Here is a 22,172-nt window from a genome sequence, read left to right on the forward strand (position 1 = left end):
GGGTGCAGGAACCGTAAGCTGGGATGTAAAGTTAGCAGTTTACCAAGCTGTAGTGAAGGAAATCTTCTCTGGAGCATGAGAAGTTATCCTATTTAAAATAGATAAAAAGCACACAGGTAGAACTGACTGCTGTGAAACAAGACTCTTCCAAGGTCTGCATTTAACCAACCCCTTTCCCAATGACATTTGATAAAACTGCATTGTGGTAAAGTACTTTATAGTAGTAAGAAAGGAATCTTCCTACCTTGAATGTAGTCAGCTGCTGGTTAATAGTCTCTGTTTCCATTCCAACAGGACCTTGTGACTCTTCGTGTTCTTCAGCTCTCCCAAGAAGACTGGAAAATTCTTTTAGCTTACTGTAAAACTCCTCAACACGGCTAATAGTACTCTCCACTTGATCTTCTCTAGCTTTTGCTCTGTCTAGTAGCTTGTTGCACTGTTTATTTAAAGCTTCCAAGTCTCTTTTTATACCAACAAGATCAGGAGAAGCTTCTGCTTCTGTGGCTAGCATCATTTTACAGTTTTTATTAGCACTTTCATTACTCATTATCAGATCCTCCAGCTTTTTCAGGAAATGTTTTATGTCCTCTCTCTGTGATTGCAGTACCTCAAGATCTCTCCCCACTGGAGCCATACTGTCAAGTTCATCATCAAACTCTGCAAACTGAGAGAACATCTCTCGAATGCTGTTTTGGAAATGACCAATCCCCTGAAGTTTCGTCTCCAAGAACGAGCACCTATCTTCAACCTGCTGGTTCACTGCAGCGTATTCTCGCTCCAGAGATTCAGCTTGGAGCAAAAGGTCAGAAACACCTGCTGCATCAAATGCCTCTACCACCAGGTCTTGGGCAAGTTTTTTTGCTAAATCAACATGAGGCTTTAAAGCTTGCAAGGCTTTCTGCTGGGCCTGCATCATCGTCAGGTGTTTGTTACTGAATGACTGAGGTCCAAGCAAGTCATGAGCTTCCAGATGCTCTTTGGCACTTTGAAGTTGTTTTTCAGTTTCCCTGGACGATTCCTGAAACTCCTTCAGCCTTTGTGCCATACTTTCCAAGCACTGTCTCTTCTTATGTAACTGCTCTGTGACCACATTCACTTTCTGATTCAGCACCTTAGTTTCTTCTTCAATAATTTCTTTATCTGTTTGACTTGCACTGAGCAAACTTTCAGCACTATTATTTAATAGCTCCACCATCCCATGGTGTTTATCCAGGTCCTTCTGCCAGGCTCTCACTTGAACAATAGAATTCTCTATTTCAACAGGATTTATGCCAACTTTTAATTCACACAGGTTGCTTTGGCATTTCTCGATCCACGGCTGCAGATTTTCTACATGCTGCCTGTATTTGAGGGCTTTCTCCAGACAATCTGTTAATTTATCTTGCCTTTCTTTTACCTGCTTATTCATTTCATCCCAGTTACTTCTGAGTGTGGCCATTTGGGACTGTAAAGCTGCTTTGTCAGCTCCTTGCGTCTTGTGTAAGATACTTTCTCCTTCTGCAACAATTCTTTCATATGAACTTATCTGATCAGTCAGGGTCTTCTTAAAATCTTTCTGTTCTTCAATTAGTGATTGCAAGGTATCAAGTTTGGCTGATACAGGACGAGCTTGGTTCAGCTCTTCTTTCTTTTTGCCTAGCCAGGCCTGAAAGTCCTTAGACATTTGCTGGAACTGATGAGAAGTAGCATATGCCGACTGAAGCTGCTGAACGTGGTTATCTACAAAAGAGAAGACAGCACAGAAGTTCATTATCAGAACCTGCTAGTATTCAATGAAGAAATAATAAAGAATATTGATGGTTATGAATGATCATTAACGTGAGCAAAGCTGGTCCTCAGTATGTGGTGTTCGACTGGAAGACAAGCAAGTTTCTTGCAAGGGACAGTCTTGTGCCTGTGCTACAGCAGAGCAGTGAAGGCATTTGGGCATGAGTCAAATGAGGTGAGGTTAGCCAATCTGTGTCTACATGAATCCCATTCAGGCAGATTTGGCGTGTAAAAAACAGTCGTGTTTCATCGTATTATGAAGTGTAAGCACTGGGAATATTAAGTAATCTAGCCTAGTAGTGTCTAACTCATGGCCTGCAGGCAATATGTGTTTTTAGGGAGATCCTTCGAAGTTCCTCATGACCAAAGGAAAATAAAAAGCTAAAACTGAGGCTGTTTGGGAAAGCAAAGTATGATAGGGCTTGCAGTGTATTTACCTGCTCAGTTCTGTTGGCTACAGTTAAGGGAAGGCTGCAGACTACCAGGCCTCCTCTATCACAGGCAGTTTGATACAATTACCACTGCTTTTTGCCAAGTCATTAACTGGTGCTCGCCTAAAAAATCACAATTTTGGCTTACGCTCTGCACTTAATGCAGTTAGGTACTCCATGAACAGCATCCTATTTTGGTATCCTAATTCAGTGAAGATGCACCTGAAGGCAGAGATGGGAGCAGCCCTGCTATTGTGCTTCAAATTACCTCCCAAACTGTTCACTCGAGATCTGAAGTACTGTTTTTACCTTTTCAAGGTATGGGGACTATCTCCTAAGTTCTAATGTACAACTGCTTGGGGGCTGGACTGAACCAAGAGCTGGTATTAGGCTTAGCTTGCTCAACATGTTTATAAAGACAAATGTGACTACAATGTTTTACTTTATACCATACTTACTACTCTTCCTTAAATAAATACTAACCTGATTTTTGCTCAATATCCTTAAATGATTTTAAGATGCCATCTAACTGTCTCGTAAGTTCTGCTTTCAAATACTCTTCTCCAACCAGTGTTGACAGCTCTTCACAAAGAGCTTGAGCTGCATTTATATTCTTCATTTCCTGTTCTATTTCCTCCTTCATTTCTCTAGCAATTTCCAGTTGTTGCTTCACAGCATCAGGTTGTGTACTCACAGCCAGGCTGCTGCTTAGTTTGCTATCCAAGGCACTTAGCTTATCCGACAGACTTCTGAGTAGACTTTGATACTCTGTGCTTTTCACAATGGCTTGGTCAATTCGGTCACATCTTTTCCTCAGTTGGCCAGTTAGACTGTCCCATTTTTGTGCCACAGCTGCCAGTTGCTCTTTTACAATTTCATGGGAGGGTGGATGTTCTCCAGGTCTCTTCAGAATCCCTTCACCAGCCATAGTTAACTGCTCGTATTGTGGCTTTCTGGTGTCAAACTCTTTGAGCAGAATCTGTGAAGAAAGAAATAAAATTTTAAGAAGTAAAATAAAAAAAGAAGCAAAGTGCTTCTGACAAAAATCATGTAGAATGTGTTGTAGCTAAGGTCTCTTATTGTGTAATCAATCTCCAAGTTCAAAAGCCAGTGAAATAATTGCATCTTCTACAAATAAACTGTGTTGTTTCCAAGCATTGACATCAAAGAACTAGAAAAAATGAAGTTAATTTACACATCATCTAATGGAAATTCAATCAGCAGATACAAGTAAACAATGAATTCTGTTAACACTACAGTAATTAAGTAACCATACCAAGTAAAATAATCGCTGTTCAGTTTCAAGCAGTGTCTTCTTTCCTAGACAGTTTTGGTATTTGTCTTAAGATAGAACTTCAAAGAAGGTGTATTCTGACATAATATTGCAATGTATTATTATAGCACAGAGAGTATTTGGATAATTCACAAAATGACTGAATGTGTACTGTAGGACCTTTAAAGTTTACATTACTGGTTCCCAGTATTATTTTTTTTTGACAGTAAGTCATAGTGCTTTCAGAAGAAGGGACAAATATCATGGTTTTACTTTGCAGAACATTCCAAACTCTTTCTTTTTAAGTCAATTAGGTTTAACTTTTAAGGACTGCTAAGTGATACATGATAGTCTTATGCCAGCTGTCTAGATTTTTGAAGCACTTACAAACCAATATTAAGTCATTTTCATATAGTATTAGAATATAGTTCATGTTTTAAACACTTCATTTTAACCAATATTGATATGCCAGCTTTAATAATATTTTTTCAAAACTAAAAATATTATTTCTCATCACAGTTTAAAATAACTGGCAGCAATAGAAATGTTTGAAATCAAAATTTCTAGTTTCTGCAACTTTTCTAATTTAACTTTTGTTCTTTTGTCTGCAGTTTGCTGTATTTCTGTAAGTAAATTACTCCACTTTTTCATTATACTTTTTCTTTTGTCTTTCACACTCTTGGCCCTGTATCTATTCACAACTCTGCATTTCACCTGCTGTCATATTTTTATTAGTTACTGGCACAGACAAGTGAATAAAATATACAAAGCTAGTTCTACAGCATAGATTGTGTATGAGGACTGACCATAAAATACTACATACACACTCAAATTAATAGAACTTCTAAAGAACGTTTTAATTTGACTACAAAGAAACCACAGTATTGTCAAAACACAAAAATATATCAGAGGATCAGTATCTCCTCAATATTTTTTTTCCTTTAGCTGTTCTGATCTCTCTTCACTCTTATGATAATTTTTTCTTGTAATTACTGCAGTCAAGTATGACTTAAGCTGATATTTGCTGATAAACAAATGCAATAGCTCACACTAACTGTGCTGTACTCTATCTAAATGCAAAATAGTACTTTGCTAATAGCAAAAAAGCAGAAAAAATTTAAATCAATAATGCATGTTAGCATTACTCACCTGAACCTGTTGCTTTTGTGTATTCAGCATATTAGGATCAATTGATAGGGGTCCCAGCACGCTGACCATTAGCTCCTTTTCTACAAGCCAGTGCTTTAACTGAGCTTCTGCTGTCTGGAACTGGGTTAGGTAATTTGAGGACTCCTCCAGTTTTTGTTGTCTCTCAGATGTAACTTGATTGAGCTCTTTCCATTTGGAATCTAACAATGACAATGTTAACATATTGCATGCATGTTCTAGCAGATGGGTTGTCAGACAGCAGACTATATATGAAACATAAACAGAGCTCTGTAATAAGGTTTCTTGCTGATTAACTCCAGATGCCTTGTTGCAGTGACTAGGCAAATACATCTTTTAACAGTCAGAGCTATATACACTTGGATGAAAGTCTGTAGTTTAGCACAGCCACGTGTGGAATTTTTAGAGCAATGAATATACAATATGTAATAAAATTGGATTAGAGTATTACCAAGTGAAATACTACCAAATTTAGGCTTCGGTCTCAAATGATGTAAAGGCAAAGGGCTATACTCAGTTATAACTTAGATGCCTCATTTAGATAGACAAGTCTTCCTGCTTATTCAGTAAAAAGAAATAGATACCCTTCCAAGAGTGAGCAGAAGCCCTAATTTATGCTTCTACTCTGAACAGCCCTCTGAAGGAGCACACCTCTTTCAAATGTCTGTATTAGGAGCCTGTAGAGATTTAAGTGTCTCATTTACACCTCTTGAGTGGATGGACTGCAAGACAGGGACTGCAGGAGCAAAGTCCTTCTCACTGTAAGACAAGATCATGTTCGAGACCACCTGAGGAACCTGAACATGCACAAGTCTATGGGACCTGATGAGATGCATCCCAGAGTCCCAAGGGAATTGGCTGATGTAGCGGCGAAGCCACCCTCCATGATATTTGAAAAGTCCTGGCAGTCAGGTGAAGTCCCTGCAGACTGGAAAAAAGGAAAAATTGCACCCATTTTTAAAAAAGGTAGCAAGGAGGGCCCTGGGAACTACTGACCTGTCAGGCTCACCTCTGTGCCTGGGAAGATCATGGAACTGGTCCTCCTAGAAGCTATGCTAAGGCACATGGAGGGCAGGGAGGTGATTTGAGACAGCCAGCACGGCTTCACCAAGGGCAAGTCCTGCCTGACCAACCTTGTGGCCTTCTATGATGGAGTGACTACATCAGTTCTGGAGCCCTCAGCACAGACATGGACCTTTTGGAGTGGGTCCAGAGAAGAGCCACAAAAGTGATTCGAGGGATGGAAGAAAGGCTGAGAGAGTTGGGGTTGTTCGGCCTGGAGACGAGAAGGTTCCGCAGAGACCTTATTGCAGCCTTACAGTATTTAAAGGGGGCTTCTAAGAAAGATGTGGACAGACTTTTTAGCAGGACCTGTAGCGATAGGACAAGGGGTAATGGTTTTAAACTAAAAGAGGGCAGATTTCGACTAGATAGAAGGAAGAAGTTTTTCACAGTGAGGGTGGTGAAAAACTGGCCCAGGTTGCCCAGAGAGGTCGTAGATGCCCCATCCCTGGAAACATTCCAGGTCAGGTTGGATGGGGCTCTGAGCAACCTGATCTAGTGGAAGATGTCCCTGCTCCTTGCAGAGGGATTGGGCTAGATGACCTTTAAAGGTCCCTTCCAACCCAAACTATTCTATGGTTCTACGATTTGGACATCTAAACCAGGTACCTAATGACAGGAAATGAGAATACTTCTGTAGACAGGTATTTCCAAAGTGCTGTGTGAGCTTAGGGTCACACCTAGCCCAATCTATGGTCTCTTCCACTTGTAGCAAGCGGCTTCCAGAGCAGCCATTGAGTCTTACGGTCTTGTAACTTCCGCCTTCCCTCTGTGATACTGTCAGTGCTTGCTCACTCAGCTCTGATATTTTGATACCTGTCCTTGTCCCTGAATTTCATCTGTGTTTTTTCTGTTTTGCCATTTCATTGTCTTTGACCTCTGCTCGGTTTGTGCTAACTCCCTTTCAACACTACTCAAGTTCTCTTGGAGTCCTTACCTCCTACTTAAACTTTTCAGAGTTTCACTTACAAACAGGACAGATTGGAAAAATTCTCAGCTTTAAAATTAACAATTGGTGTAGCTATAGATGTGTCTATCAGTATGAAACAAGACTGACCTATGATTTATTTAAAATATGACAGATCTAAGAAGAATTTTTAAAAGCTCACAACAATTATGCGCTGCAGTATCTCAAAATCTATTGTCCAAACATGGTAACTTCCAATTTTTTTTGGCAAAATTTATGGAATCAGTTTTAGAAAATGTCAAAAAGCCACCAAAACCACAAAATGACAAAAGCTACTAGTGCATGGGAAAAAAACCATGCAGAAAAGCATTACCAACAACTCAAACTGTTATTTATAGAAAATTATAATTAACTTAATTTGTTATATTTTGTAAGAACATCATATGCATCTGGAGCAATAACTGACCAGTCAAGTTTCAGCCACACAGTGTCCGAAAAAGATAAAGCCATCTCAAACAAGGACTCAAGCTATATCCTCTCTCAGTTGCACTGATACAAATTCAAAGCCCATGGACATCAGTGGAATTACTCCAGATCTACACTCTTGTAAAGGGAGTTATTTCTACAGAATTTAAGGGGTAGGAGGGAGCAGGATATTAAAAATACTGGTGATTCGTAATACATTAAAAAACTCATAATAAAACAACTTCAAATCAGTCTGAGCTATAGTACAGCTTCACTGAAGTACCTATTTTATCCAACATTTGTCTCCACTTGGGTGCCTCGGGAGAGTCAGGGTTCTTCTCCAACAGCTCTGTCACTTTGTCCTTTAGTTCCTGCACTTTATTCGCACTTTGCTTTAATTCAGTTTCAAAAAGCTGCAAATTCAAGTGATAAAATAAATAAATATGAGACTAAAGATGAATGGCAAAGTGTAAAGTTTGAAGTCCATAATATTGAGATGCCAAGCATGAAGATAAACAGTAAGTATCTAGCACTTATAAACTACTTTTCTGCTATGAATCTCGAAACACTTTATAATGGTATACGTTGCTAGTCAGTTTTTTTGGAAGAGATAACCTGACAGATTTAAACTGTATTAATAATAACAATTATTGTTTAATTTGAACAAGTGACTGAACTAGAAGAATTCAGATAAATAAGATCCGCTAGGTCCCATCATTATACTTGGAATCTGTTCTTGTACAGAAAGCAAATTACGCACAGTATAGTTCACAGCTGAAATAACCCAGCTAGCGCCAACAGAGAGGAGTGCGGTATAGCCTCATCTACCTCAGCGGAAATCCTGCTATCACAGATTGAATGCTTCTTGTAGATAATCTAGAACTTTAGTCTGAAGAGCACCATAGCTTAAGGTGTAGACCTAGCAGGGGACTGAGATGCCCTGGCAATTCCTAATGCCTGCTGTTCTTAGAGACAAAAGTGAACAGTCCTTGTGCCTGGCAAAGGGTTCTTAACATGAATTTTCTTAAGTAACAAAGCTCGCCCTGCGGAGCTGCATTTTAATTATCCAAAACCCACTAAAATAAACACTGAACAAACCTGTGCTTCATTTAGAACTTTTAGTAAAACGTCCAACTGCATCAGAAGGATGACTCTTCCCTGAGCACTCGCTCAGTTTTCCAACTATCTGTGAATATCCTTCTATTACTACACTGTGGGTAAGACTGTCATTTTAGCTTTGCGCATTCTCTGTTAAAAAAATAAGGATCTAGTTTTCTTCCACATTTAGTCTGAGTTCTCAGACTGAATGTTATCCAAGTCTGAGGAAAGTCAGTAGCTGTTAAGTTTTAAGCGTGACCAGCCAAATATAAAAGAAGTACCTCATTTGAATCAAATTCTGTCCTTGTTTATCCACAAAGGAAAGAATCTTCCCTGTCCACTAATTTCCCTTTATAAATGAACATTTACATGTGTAAATACTGTCCTTCATTGCCAGAGAAGCGTACTTCTCCAATGCCAAAACAGGACATAAGCTTACTGCTGATTCAGTGGTTTTCTCCTATCAATTAAAAAGAGGGAGGAGACTGTTGTGCAGCTATATAACTTAACAAGCATGACATGGCTGCTGAAGAGAAACACTGCCTTGGAATAGACATAAGCCACTGCAGCTGCAGAGACGGCGAGGCCTGTGGAGTGTCAGCGAACCACCAGCTGCAGAAATGGCTTTTAGATACATAGAGCCCTGCAGATCTTACAAGCAATCCAGTATGTATCTCTAAAGCACTAAGGAGATCAAAAAAGTTTATTGCATAATCAATATGGCCTCACCTATTTAAACTGGCCACCAAAATTATTATTTTCTGACCTGCACAACTCCTTCTCTTTGACACAGTGCTCCTTTTACTCCACTGACAAGTTTGCCAGATTTGCTCTAAGCATGACTGGCATGCTTACTCGGATCATTTAAATATTCTCTGCAACATTAAGCTACCCTGAGATATCAGGTGTTCAAACAGAATTTGCCCAATAACTGCAAGAATTAGTATTTTTTTGAAGGCACAAAGTACCTTATGTTGCTCAACTTGGGCTTTAACTGCTTCACTATCAGTCGGAGCAGCTTCCCAATCTGACGCAGTTTTGTCCATTTTTTGCAACCACTGCATCATTGAGGTTGATTCTTCCTGAATATTCTGCATTTTTGAAAGCATACTTTCTAGTTCTGAAATCTTTTCCTTCAATAAAACTCCCAAATCTTCGTAACTATGATTCACATCAGACATGGCTTGTTGAACAGTTGTCAGCTCTGTAAAAGGTGAGATGCACAAAGACTATGTTAGAGATTACAAGCCCTTCAAACAATACTTAAAGAACTTCTAAGAAGTACACTGAGTTACAATAGCTAATAATCCCCCAAATAAGAAGTCACTGAACGTGTTAGTTATTTCCAGTTCACTCTAAATGTGGTAACACTACTTCTGAGTGACTTAATGTTAGTTCCTACTTGCAAGAGCTTCTCATTTCACAGAAATCATTACCTTAATACACACAGGTACACGAGTACCTTACAATCTTTCTATCCATTGTTATTTTAATATTTTAAGCAAAAATTCCATGACAAAAAGTTGAACATACTGGACTACGGTTCAGTTACTTATATGACAGCCTAATATTACTGCAATAATAGCTTGCTCACACTCATGTACCATTAGAAAAGCATTTTATCACTGAGAGAGCACAGCAGGCAGACTGTGTACTAGGTAGACTGTAGTTTAGGAGAACAGACACTGCAGACTCAGGACGTGGTAAGTGGCTATCCATAAGCACAGATGAAGCGCCTATGTAAGTTCCTTTGTTTCTGTAAAGGGATTGGTCACATGCAGTCATACAAATGTATGTCACATGGGTGTCTTTGTATATGTATGTTTGTGTATGTGCACGTTGTGAATGCTGATGAGCATTAAAAAGTTTCAAACCACATACACACGTGTGAGAATTTTCTCAAAAGCCATGTGTTTTATTAAAATAGCTATCCCTGTATACATTTAGAGAAGTACATATTGATTCAGAAAACGCAGCGAAATTTGATTTCAATAGAAAATATTGAAGGTAGGTATTTTTACAATTAAGTTTAGTATCATGTCCTAGTCAATATAGTGATGGTGATGTGAAATTTCAGTCTAGTAGTGACTGCTACAAGCAGATTTATATACCTTGTTTTAAAAATACTTACATATTTAACAGTAATTGGCAAGTGCAATTCTTTATCACATCCTGAAATTTTTACTGACCTTTATTTTTTAGGAAATCCTGAGTTCCTGGAGCTCCTCCTTCACCATTTAACATTGTGCCACCTGTAGATCAAGAAAGACCAAGTCCCATGCTTATCTGGGCCTTTTCCCACCAAAAAGCCAGCACTGCATTTCCTTTTCAGAACAACATGATACAGAGCTCTCATTATAACATTAAAGAAGTATCTGAATGCTAACCTTGTAATAGCAAATATTTTATTTAAACTGCTTTATGTATTTTAAGGTTGTTTTACATTTCAAGCTGCTCCAGCCAGCTAGTACCGTAAGTGATACCACATACGCACAGCATATGCGTAGCGGGTGGGTGTGCACATGGATGCACATATAAGTATGCACATATGCATGACGTATAAGCAGTCCTACCACTCACAGTACTATGCTAAATAAAGGACTATAGTGGACACAGGTCTATGCCCTAGCTGTAAGGCCTACTCACATCCATACAGCTAACATCACTCCCTTCCTCTCCCCAAAAGGAGCCTGTTCCCTGCTACCTACCGAGAACATGGTTCTACACAGCCATGCGTGAGTATGCCTGGGAGAGGGTGAGCTGTAAATGCTGAGAGACTCTGAGGAGAGCACTAAACATTAAACAGCAAAGAAGCCTGAAGCGGTCATTGCAGACACCACAACCAAAGGTACTGCTCACTCAGGACACCTTTATCCACCTGGGAAGTGGTTGAATCACCATCCCTGGAGGTATTTGAAAGATGCGTAGATGTGGAACTTAGGGACATGGTTTACTGGTGGACTTGGTAGTGCTAGGTTAACAGTTGGACTTGATGACCTTAAGGGTCTTTTCCAACCTAAATGATTCTGTGATTCTACCATTAAGCAGCACCTCACCTCTGCACAAAAAGCTCTTGATACCAACTGGATGAATCCCTCCCTACGTAGTCATGACCAAGACTTGAGCATGTGCTTCATGACAGGGATTGCAAAGTGGAGTCCTTACTGTCACTCGGAGGCAGCCACTCACCCAGGCAGCCCTACTAATTAAACATAATTTCAGAGTCTCTGGAGCCAGGGCTTCTTGGGCTTTGTAAGACGCCATCAGACCACGGAGCTGGGGCACACGGTCAGGCCACAGAGAACTGCAAGGAGAATCACTTCCCGCTCTCCTGCACATATGTATTCCCAGAGGAGCAATTAACAGAGAAAGATTAATGGTTGTCTTGGAAAAGGCTATCCATCTACCCCACAGTACCAGCTGGACAGTGAGGACCACATTAGTGGCAGCTGGAGGATGGCAAGAGAAAATAAACCAGATAAACGAAGTCACAGGCTCCAGCCAGAGCCCTGTAAATCTTTATGGTCTATTAGCTGGATGCCGGTATTTATAACTGTGATTAAGCAATACACAGTACAGCTCTTGTCTTGGAGGGTGAATACTCTAGTCTGGAGGATTACAGCTGCTCTTACATGCTAGTTATTTAATTATTTTTCTATTAGGATGCACAGGAGTAGAGAAAGGGGCAGGGAAAGGAGACCAAATATCCCATATAAGGTTCCAAAATGTTCTTTGAAAGATTTTTATTTAAATTTCAAACAAGAATGAAACCAGAGGCAGCTACTACAGAGAGATGTGAAAAAGAAAGTGCTCTACTATTGCCAAATAGGTATCCTCTGGCAGTCCCCATCCTCCCAGTCCTTTGCAAATGACCAATGAAGGCCAACACACTTGAACTGACTAGGTCTGGAAATAAATTCAAGAACTGACTGAAAATGTGCTTACGGCCATTAAAACACCCTCAGCACCACATGCCTTGAACTATGGCTTGAATGATAGCTAGCAGAATTACTGGTTTCTGTAAAACAAATTAACATTTGAACACTAGAGTACAGAAAATCATGGAAACAGATTTGCTGCCTTTAAAATCAGATTACTGGTAAAAAGGATCTAGCTGAAGCTCCAGACTGGAAACACACTTTGGCCCAGGGAAATCATGCTGGGATATGGAGTTGGTTCTCTTCCATGCTGTTGTTTCAAGTAAAATATTGACTAGCATTAATTATACTATCATATTGGGATGAGAACGTTCACCTAGGCTCACTTTTTAGATAAACCATGTCCTCATCACCCTTCTAACAAACACTCAGTGACTGCAAACTTTTATGTGTTTGTTTGGCATCACACAGAATAGCCTTGTGGCCGTGAAAGAAGTCTCTCTGTGGCAGCAAAGGTGTGCAGGTACATCAGTGTTTGCAAAACCAGGGTTTGTATTTGTCCTCCTTGCAGACTTAGTGGGTATCTGAAGCACTGAACACTGACCAGAGTAAGTCAGTTTCTCATTATCAGAACTTCTCTGGGATGAGGTGAAGGCAACTGTGATACTGTTCATTTTGTTCATTATCTGGGAATTACATACTGAACTAACAGCTTTAGGACCTATTAATCATTTACATCAAGGAGCTTTTACACTATTTTGGCAGTGTAAAGCACTCAGAATGTATACTGAATTACTACAGTAGTTAGACAGTTTAAATGACAGTCACAGCAAATGACAGTCAGAACAGACACGGCTAGCTGACTTCTCACAAGCCATAATATTCAGAAAGCTAATCCAAGGGTGAAGTATTTTAATTTTTCTCTTAAAGGTTTTAAAATCTCCTGAAATGTTAGGCTTACCTGATTTTACAAACACATACCTGATTTTGCAACTGCTCTCAGTTTGGCAGGAGAAGTCACAGCAGTAATTAGATTACACAGCAATGTTCCTCTGCTATTCATTTTCTGCAGTTCAGGTGCTTTTAATGTCCATTCATCTTTTAAATTCTGGTTAAGAAAAATAGTCATATGTTCACTACAAAACTGATTTCAGACTTAAAAGATTTAGTGTAGAGAAGAGAATAATGTTGCTACTTGGGAATCCTCTGCAGTATATCCAAACATGCAAAGGAAATGGGAATGTAAATGAGGACTGCAAGCTCTCTAGTCCTGATTACTGCGACTGCTTGCCCCTTAAGTCTGTACTCTTATGTTACTAATAGATGCCCTATTTCCTTCAGACATATTTCACTTCTCATCTACAATGTCTTACCAATGTATCTTCCAAAGGTTTCTTTAACTCCTCTGTATTTAGAGAGGGTTGCGCTGCTGGAATTCGTTCTGTTGTCTCTTTTATCCATTTCTTTAATGATTCTACAAGAAGCTCAAAAGTATCCATTTGTTTTTGACAAGATGATAGATCCTCTTCTCTAGACAATTAAAGACAACAAAAGAAATTGAACACTAAATGTCAGTATTCCTTCTGATAATTAAACCAACAGATCTTATCAATCTGAGATTGCTATTTCTAAATTCAAAGATTCACACAAACTAATTTTATGGATATGAGCAGAATGTGGAAAATCTAGTCTTGCTGTACAGGTAACTGATATGGAAGCTTTAATAATTTCTCCAGTTTTCCTTTACAGCCCAATTCCAAATGGTACTCTAAAGCAATTTGCACAAGCAGCAATTTATATTCTATCAGAGAAGGGGACAAGTAGGGTTGTCTTAGAACTGACAGGACTCTGTGAATGTCACAAAATTTGAAAAGAGTTACTTGTCTGTAAGCCAACATTAGAGCTCTTGAACCAGACAGACTAACTACAGACACATTTCCAAACAGAATCTCTCTTTTTTTAATAAAAAAACCTGTCTACTCTGTGGTTAACTGCAATCATGTGAGATTGCATGGAAAAGGATAGCAGTCATCACAACATGAACGTGATATTATTAGCCAAGGTGGAAACGCTTTAATTATTCAACTTACTTTTCCTTTACAGTCTCCTCAACCTCTCTGAATTTCTTTGACAAAGCATTTACTTTTTCTAATACCAATGCTTTATCTCCAGGAAGAGCATGGAATGAAAGTTCTTCAAGAAGCTGCTGCAAAATTTCCAGATCTTTCTTATGTTGTGCCAATTCTACACTAGCTTCCTGCAAAACAGGATTACGTTCTTCATATTAGACTTTACAATCACATGTTCAAAATTAGATTCTTGATTTTAGCTAACCAACCAAAGTTGGGAAACAAGCATGCCTTATTTATTGTACAACCACTTAGATAAGTTAGACTAGAAATGCACAATATATACAAACGGAATGGTACAGTACCTGCATATATTGAGACACCTCACTAACATCCTTTCTTGGTGCCTCCGCCTCATTGAGTGCCTGGTTTTTCTCATCTAGAAATGACTGAAGTTTTTCTGACAAACCTTCAAATAACTCCACTTTAGTCTTCAACTCCTCCATTTTCATGAGCTTCTCTTTATGCTTGTTACTTGCTTCAAAAAACCGCCCTGCAAGTTCACTCATTTTAGCTTGCAGTGTGGATGCAGTGGATGGATCTGCTGTTTCCGTGAACTTCTTCACTTTCTCATTCATAGTGTTTATACTGCTTTGGCGACCTGCAATGTCTTGTTCTAGCACCTGAAACAAGCAAGAACTACTTTGTATTGCTTATAACTAAATTTTAGGAAGTGAAACCAGTCCACCATATGAAGAAACAAATCAGTACAGATAGACCATCAGTGTAGATCTACCTATTTCAGCTACAAAAATCCTTATGTGCAGCTTCACTTCACTCAACAGTCCTCTTTATTATGTATTTTGAATCCATTAAAGGTGCCAAACTAAGATTGTAATTCTTTCTTGAAATCTGAATTATCAAACAAATGTTTCTTCTTTCAGAGAATGTTACTTACAATGCTTTTACTAATAATATCTTGAATAGCAGCAGAATTCAAAGGCACTTGATCTTGTTCTTCAAGGCTCTTTTCAACACCTTCCATCCAATCCAGCATTTCATCCAAACCATCCTGCACACTTAGGGATCGTGTCAGAGTTATTTGTAGCTTCTCATTCCTTTCATTCACAGACTTGGATAAATTATCATACCTCTCCACAATATCATCTGATAAAGAGAAAACATATTTCTATTTTTTCCTTCAGCCAAACTAAGTTTTTAACTCATTTTACCAGTTCTCACCTGGTACATATGAGTCAAAAATTGCCTACATCAGAACAAAGTAAAAACATCAGCTTTATTCAGTAATAACACACAAGCAAAGATCACAATTTTCAAATAGAGCCATGAAGCCCATAGGCCAAGGGGAATGAGGGAGCAGCTAACAGCTGTGCTCCCCAGCTTTTAAAAGCTGGTTCCCATGCAGCTCTAGCTTATGACAGCTGTTGACTGTTCGCAAAAAATAAAACAGCAGCGCATTAAGACAGTTCTTCTACAATTATGTCTCTTATGTTATTGTTAGAGCTGAAAGATTCTTCCAGGTGGTTCTTCATTACACCTTCAATATTTTTGGGATAAGCCTCTGAAAGTTACAAGTTCCATGTACCTCCCATGGACTTTCATCACCAACTCCAAAAAGGCAAGCCCACAGTTGTTTTATTTTGTTGCTCTACAAATTACTTATGGGATTCCAGTAAGAGACAGTTGTGTGATATACATATAGAGTCTTCACACTTCAGACAGTGGTGAACATCATGCTGTGCTACTTCTCGCAACTGATAGGAAAGAGTATTGGGTGTAGGTGGTAAGGTTTTGGTAGTGGTAAGGTTTTTGGCCTATCTGAGAAGAGGCCAGGGGCTGCTCTGTGGAAGACACAGATGGTTCCAGCCAGCTCCAGCTGACCCACCACAGGACACAGCTGAACTCCTAGGCTGAGCTGGTGGCACCTCTGGGAAAATGTTATTTAGGAAAGGTGAAAATGATGCTGGAGAGTGAGAAGCAAGGGGGGAAAAAGTGTGAAAAACAGCCCTGCAGACATCAAGGTCAGACAAGAAAGAGGGTGAAGAGGTGCTCAAGGCACTGGAGCAGACTCCCCTGAAGCCTGTGGAGGACCATGCTGGAGCAGATAATGACACTGCAGCACATGGAGGACCTCATGCTGAAGGAGGTGGATATTTTCTGAAGGAATGACAGACCATAAAGACCCCACACTGGAGCAAGATTATCCTGAAAGCTTTCCGTCCCAAGATGCATGCTGGAGCAGGGCAAAAGTGTGAGGAGGAAGCAGCAGCAGAGAGGAGCTGTTATGGACTGACCACAATGACCCATTCCGCACCCACCCGGCAGTGTTTGGCAGGGAGGAGGTACAAGTAGTTGGGAAGGAAGGAGTGATGGTGAGCCTGGAAAAAAGAGTGGGGTGGGACGAAGGTTTTGTTTTAATTTGTCTTTGTTTCTCACTATTGAAACCTATTTTATTTGGCAATAAATTAAATTTAATCTTCCCCTAGTAAAGTCTGTTTTGCCCATGATGTAATTGGTAAGTGATCTCCCTGTCTTCATCTTGACCCATGGGCTTTTCCATCTTATTTTCTACCGCCATCTTGCTGGGCAAGGTGAGTGAGAAAGCAGCTGGGTGGGCATCTGGCAGCCAGGCAAGGCCAACCCATCACAGTTGGTTTCTTGAAGTCAGAAGGAAATAATTCCTTGGCTAAGCAAACTTCAAGTAATTGCCTGGAAATAGATAGTTGGAGTCATGTTCCTTCAACTTGAACACGCTCCTTCCCACTGGAGAATTTATGATCCTCAGCAAATCACTAACTCTGGCATGCCCATCTGCAACATGGGAATTAAACATAATCCCTATCTCTAGGGGGAAAAAAAAAAAACGTAAAAAAAAAAAAGACCGATTTTAAGCGGAAAGCATATGGATCAAGTGTAGGAGGCAGACCAATAATGAAGTTATTATGTTGTAATAGCTTATGACTCAACAAAACAGGGACTTAAACAGTGACACAAGAATGTAGAAACTCTGTATTTTGTGTCTTCCAGTACCTGCATCCAGACACAAGTGATAAAAAGAGTTATTAAGAAAAGTAAACACTTTACCCAGTGTTTTCTGAATCTCATCTTTGTCTGGTGTCAACTCTCCCCTTGTATCAAATAACACTTCAGCAGCTTTTTTCAGTTTTTCTACAGCAATTTGGTGGTTAGATACCTGTCCCTGAAGAACCTGTAAAATTCCACAATTATCAGTTATGCTTTTCAATACAGCTAATAGTTACACATGCAAGGCTTGAGATATGCCATACAGCCTAAACTTAGTTCTGGGAATAAACTAACTCAATTTGTGACCTCTCCTTAAGAAAAATTTTCACCAGTGGCTATGACTGCTGTTGACCTTCTGGCCATCGTTTTAGTTTATTCACCATCTGTTTTATCTTCTGTTTTACAATACTTCTCTGATCCAGCTGACTTCTTGCATGTAACTTCAAAATGTGTCTTTCGATTAATTGTTTTTAAAGACCATTTGTACAGACTCATATACTATCCAAAAGAAAAATAAACATATTTTTCAACTCAGCATCAGAGAACAATTCAGGGAGAAAAACATACAGTTACCAACAGTAGCTACACATTTACCATCAGTTGCATTGACAAAGGTTGAGGCTGGTATTGTAGCGTAAACAGGAATAGCTTGAAACAAGACGATCACCTTCACAGTTTAAGAACCTTTCAGCCTGTTAAGAGCCTGTCAGCCTGACCTCTGTACCGGGGAAGATTATGGAGTGGTTGGTCTTGAGAGTGCTCACAGGGTATGTGCAGGACAACCAAGGGATCAGGCCCAGCCAGCATGGGTTCATGAAAGGCAGGTCCTGCTTGACCAACCTGATCTCCTTCTATGACCAGGTGACCCGCCTAGTGGATGAGGGAAAGACTGTGGACGTTGTCTACCTGGACTTTAGGAAAGCTTTTGACAGTGTCTCCCACAGCATTCTCCTGGAGAAACTGGTGGCTTGTGGCTTAGACGGGTTTACTCTTTGCTGGGTGAGGAACTGGCTGGATGGCCGAGCCCAGAGAGTTGTGGTGAACGGCGTTAAATCCGGCTGGCGGCCGGTCACAAGCGGTGTTCCCCAGGGCTCGGTTCTGGGGCCAGTCTTGTTCAATATCTTTATTGATGATCTGGATGAGGGGATCAAGTGCTCCCTCAGTTAAGTTTGCAGATGACACCAAGTTGGGTGGGAGTGTTGATCTGCTGGAGGGCAGGAGGGCTCTGCAGAGGGATCTGGACAGGCTGGATCGATGGGCAGAGGCCAACTGTATGAGGTTTAATAAGGCCAAGTGCAGGGTCCTGCACTTTGGCCACAACAACCCCATGCAACGCTACAGGCTTGGGGAGGAGTGGCTAGAGAGCAGCCCGGCGGAAAGGGACCTGGGGGTGCTGGTTGACAGCAGGCTGAACATGAGCCGGCAGTGTGCCCAGGTGGCCAAGAAGGCCAACAGCGTCCTGGCCTGTATCAGAAATAGTGTGGCCAGCAGGAGTAGGGAAGTGATCGTGCCCCTGTACTCGGCACTGGTGAGGCCGCACCTCGAATCCTGCGTTCAGTTTTGGGCCCCTCACTACAAGAAGGATGTTGAGGTGCTGGAGCGTGTCCAGAGAAGGGCAACGAAGCTGGTGAGGGGGCTGGAGCACAAGTCTTCTGAGGAGTGGCTGAGGGAACTGGGGTTGTTTAGTCTGGAGAAGAGGAGGCTGAGAGGAGACCTTATCGCTCTCTACAACTACCTGAAAGGGGGTTGTGGCGACGAGGGTGTTGGTCTCTTCTCCCAAGTAACTAGTGATAGGACAAGAGGAAATGGCCTCAAGTTGCGCCAGGGGAGGTTTAGATTGGATATTAGGAAAAATTTCTTCACTGAGAGGGTGGTCAGGCATTGGAACAGGCTGCCCAGGGAGGTGGTGGAGTCGCCATCTCTGGAAGTGTTCAAAAAACGTGTGGATGTGGCACTTCAGGACATGGTTTAGGGGACATGGTGGCGCTGGATTAATGGTTGGACTTGATGATCTTGAAGGTCCTTTCCAACCTTAGTGATTCTGTGATTCTGTGATTCTGTGATTCACTTGAACTTTATACAAGTCCAAAATGAAAGGACTTCTCATTTATTTTTTGATACACACTAACTCAATGAACATATGACTCAAAAGATAATCCTATTTGCCCTGCCAGGACAAAAGAAGTCATGTCAGTGCATTCAGCACTGGTATCCAGAGCACAACAGTATGCCAGAACACAGTATGTCTTGCTGAACTACTTGACACAATAAAACTCAGATAGACCTGAAAAGGAATTTTCCTTACACTAGAGAAATATACTGTAAAAAAAAAAGAAAAAAGAAAAAAGATGTACCAGGAACCTTTTATGCTGACAGAAAGCAAGCAAGCTGATGGCAGTGGCACTGAAAAATATTCTGAAGAACAGTTAATCCCCATAAAAAGATTAGACCCCACCATGGTGCCAAGGTCTGTCCCTAGCTGGATTATCAGCTGCATGTGTTGGCTACAAGGGACAGCTTTAACTTGCAACACCTGACTTCTTCAAAAATACTCTTTGTTTTGCTTTCATTAATTGTCTGTCTTTCTTCAGCCTCCTGTTTTTTCTCTTCCTTTGAATCTTCTGACACATTGTACCCTCTCCCTTCTTCCCAGCTCATATTCATTGAGTGCTCTTTTGTGTGCCAAGTAATCCATTTAGGCGTTTCATAAAAGAACCCCAGTACTCACTCCTTTTGTATTACTTGCATGAAAATTGGCATTATACAGGATATAATTCGTTTTGGCATAAGGAACAAAAAGTTTAAATGAAGCTTCAAATTGTAATTGGTGTTATTCCTACTTTTCTAGTGCTTGGGAGCACAAATGTGCCTAAATTGTTCCACTTTTAGGAATTCAAAATTCACACTTTTAATTTTTTTGTCTTAGAACATCACTGTGATTTGTCTCCTCTGATGTCTCATGCACCAAAGTGTTGGACAATTCCAATGGCAAATTTGAAAGATACCACCTGGTAAAGGTAACTCCGTTCAGGCTGATGTAAGAGAAATGGTTAAAGCACGTACTTCAAGAGCCATTGACCGTCATTGTCAATAGCAAACATATCAGACCTTCACGGATCTTGCATTTTAATTTTAGTATAGATGACTGTGTTGATGAAAACATAAGAGTCAGTTCAAAGATGAGAGACTGTATGAAACTTTATATAATTCACCTTACACTTGGGTTCCTCAAGCCTCCTGTAAATCTACATTTTACGCAACTAATGGGAGTTTTACCTTCTGGTTCTACTAGGATTTACAAAAAGTTGTGAGTTACTCCCTCAGTGGAAAAAAAGAAGAGCAAAATACTGTTTTTCTGTACAGTCTCTGCAGGGTATATAGTACTGGATACAACTGAAGCAGGCAAACAGACTAGTCACATCACACTGCTTACCCAGTATGATCCCTTTCATAATGCAGTAACACATAAATGTGAACAGAAAAAAGCAAAATTCACAGGCCACAAACATCAGATGGTCTTCTCTACCAGGAACTCAGTCCCAAGCCATACTCTGATAGCAAACTGTAATCACTAAATCCTTTCTTAGTTCAAAAACTTTCCAGATTTCACCCTATCATTTGCTGAGTGATATGAAACACATCTTGCTTTCACCACTGCTAATGGCATCTTGGTTCCCCTTTTTTTTTTCTCACCCTAGCGCTTTTCAGATAACACTTTGGATAGCTGAATTTGAGACTATAAAAGTTGCATGCCCACACACCAGGCAAGAATTTGGCCTGCAGCCACTTGGATTATATTAGATCATCCTGTTTTTCAGCCAAAAAGCAGTTCCTTTTAGGACAAAAGTACTTCTGCTTTTTAAAGCTTTTCACCTTGGTTTCTTCTAGTTGTCTTTGGAGATTTTTGGGATCCATTGCAATTGGCTCTGATAGTTGTTTGTTCACAGCTATTTCAGAAGCCTGGAGACCTGACAAAAGTCCAGCTGAGGCATCTTCATAATGCTGGTATTTATCCACCAGGTCTTTAAGGTTATTTCCAAGGATGCTACACTAAAAGAGTAGAAAACAAACAAGCAAATACCCAAACATTAAACTGTGTGCTGCATTTCATACCAATCTCAAGGTCATATTTTACTTCCTGAAATACTGCATGATTTTTTCCTGTCATCGATCTACTGTCCAACTGATTTCTGAACTAAGGCACGACAGCTGGACAGGATACACAGGTCTTCCCAGTTTGTGCTCCTCAAGCGTGACTTAGGATCAATTCACTGCTGCAGGTGGGAAACTGGAATCTAATCCATTGCACTAGAATAGGAAAAGCTTTACAAAGACCTTTTGATCCACCAACGTAAAGATTCTTATTCAGCATTCTGACAGCAAAAATGTAGCCACTGGAAGCTAGAAATTTTTTAAAAAAATCGTAAGATATGTGTATACTCATTAAAATACAGACAGCAGAGTGTTGCTTTCATAAACACCTTATCTGCATAGCTATGGCTCGGTATGGCACATATGCTTTGTTTTGGTCGCTTAAGAATGACATCTGACCAAGGTCATCTATGTTAGTATGCCCCAAAATGCATACAGTGAATTGTCACATAAAAAGGTCAGTGGACCTCTTTCAATCTTGTTGGAGATGGTTTCACATGCAAAATCTGATTATATGAAGTCATAATATTTATAAACAGTTACTTTAAATATTTATATTCTGAACCTTCCACACACTGTATTTTAACATTTACATTTGGTGCTTGGCCTCCATCTGGTGGGCAAACATAGAATGCATTCATTTATATACTCTAAGGTTAACCAAGAACTGACTTTAAGATTCCTTGACATATATGCCTATAAACTCATATGTGTGTGTGCGAATACATATAAAAAATAAAAATGAAAGCAACATAAATATTTAGTAAGAGCAAGAAGCTTTTACAAAAGGCAAAAAATGGGTTACTACAAACCCATTTACAACTTGGAAGATACCACTTTTTAAAAGCCTGTCCCTCA

General features: G+C 40.1%; 1 protein-coding gene across 1 annotated transcript in view; it reads right to left on the bottom strand.

The window, feature by feature from the left end:
• Window positions 1-22,172, bottom strand: part of DST (dystonin) — a gene marked incomplete at its 3' end in the record, with an annotated part of 320,121 nt that overhangs the window by 78,777 nt on the left and 219,172 nt on the right. Inside the window, exons 43-54 of the mRNA XM_081998014.1 lie at window positions 21,036-21,212; window positions 17,223-17,346; window positions 15,076-15,284; window positions 14,483-14,800; window positions 14,139-14,305; window positions 13,422-13,578; window positions 13,030-13,156; window positions 9,139-9,374; window positions 7,356-7,485; window positions 4,621-4,820; window positions 2,682-3,177; window positions 245-1,719 (exon numbers count right to left, since the gene is read on the bottom strand). Coding sequence (XP_081854140.1) covers window positions 245-1,719; window positions 2,682-3,177; window positions 4,621-4,820; window positions 7,356-7,485; window positions 9,139-9,374; window positions 13,030-13,156; window positions 13,422-13,578; window positions 14,139-14,305; window positions 14,483-14,800; window positions 15,076-15,284; window positions 17,223-17,346; window positions 21,036-21,212 — 3,816 coding nt within the window. The remainder of the gene's footprint in view (window positions 1-244; window positions 1,720-2,681; window positions 3,178-4,620; window positions 4,821-7,355; window positions 7,486-9,138; window positions 9,375-13,029; window positions 13,157-13,421; window positions 13,579-14,138; window positions 14,306-14,482; window positions 14,801-15,075; window positions 15,285-17,222; window positions 17,347-21,035; window positions 21,213-22,172) is intronic.

This window comes from Phaethon aethereus (genome assembly GCF_964289735.1).
Source record: "Phaethon aethereus genome assembly, chromosome: 3".
NCBI classification, from domain to species: Eukaryota; Metazoa; Chordata; class Aves; order Phaethontiformes; family Phaethontidae; genus Phaethon; species Phaethon aethereus.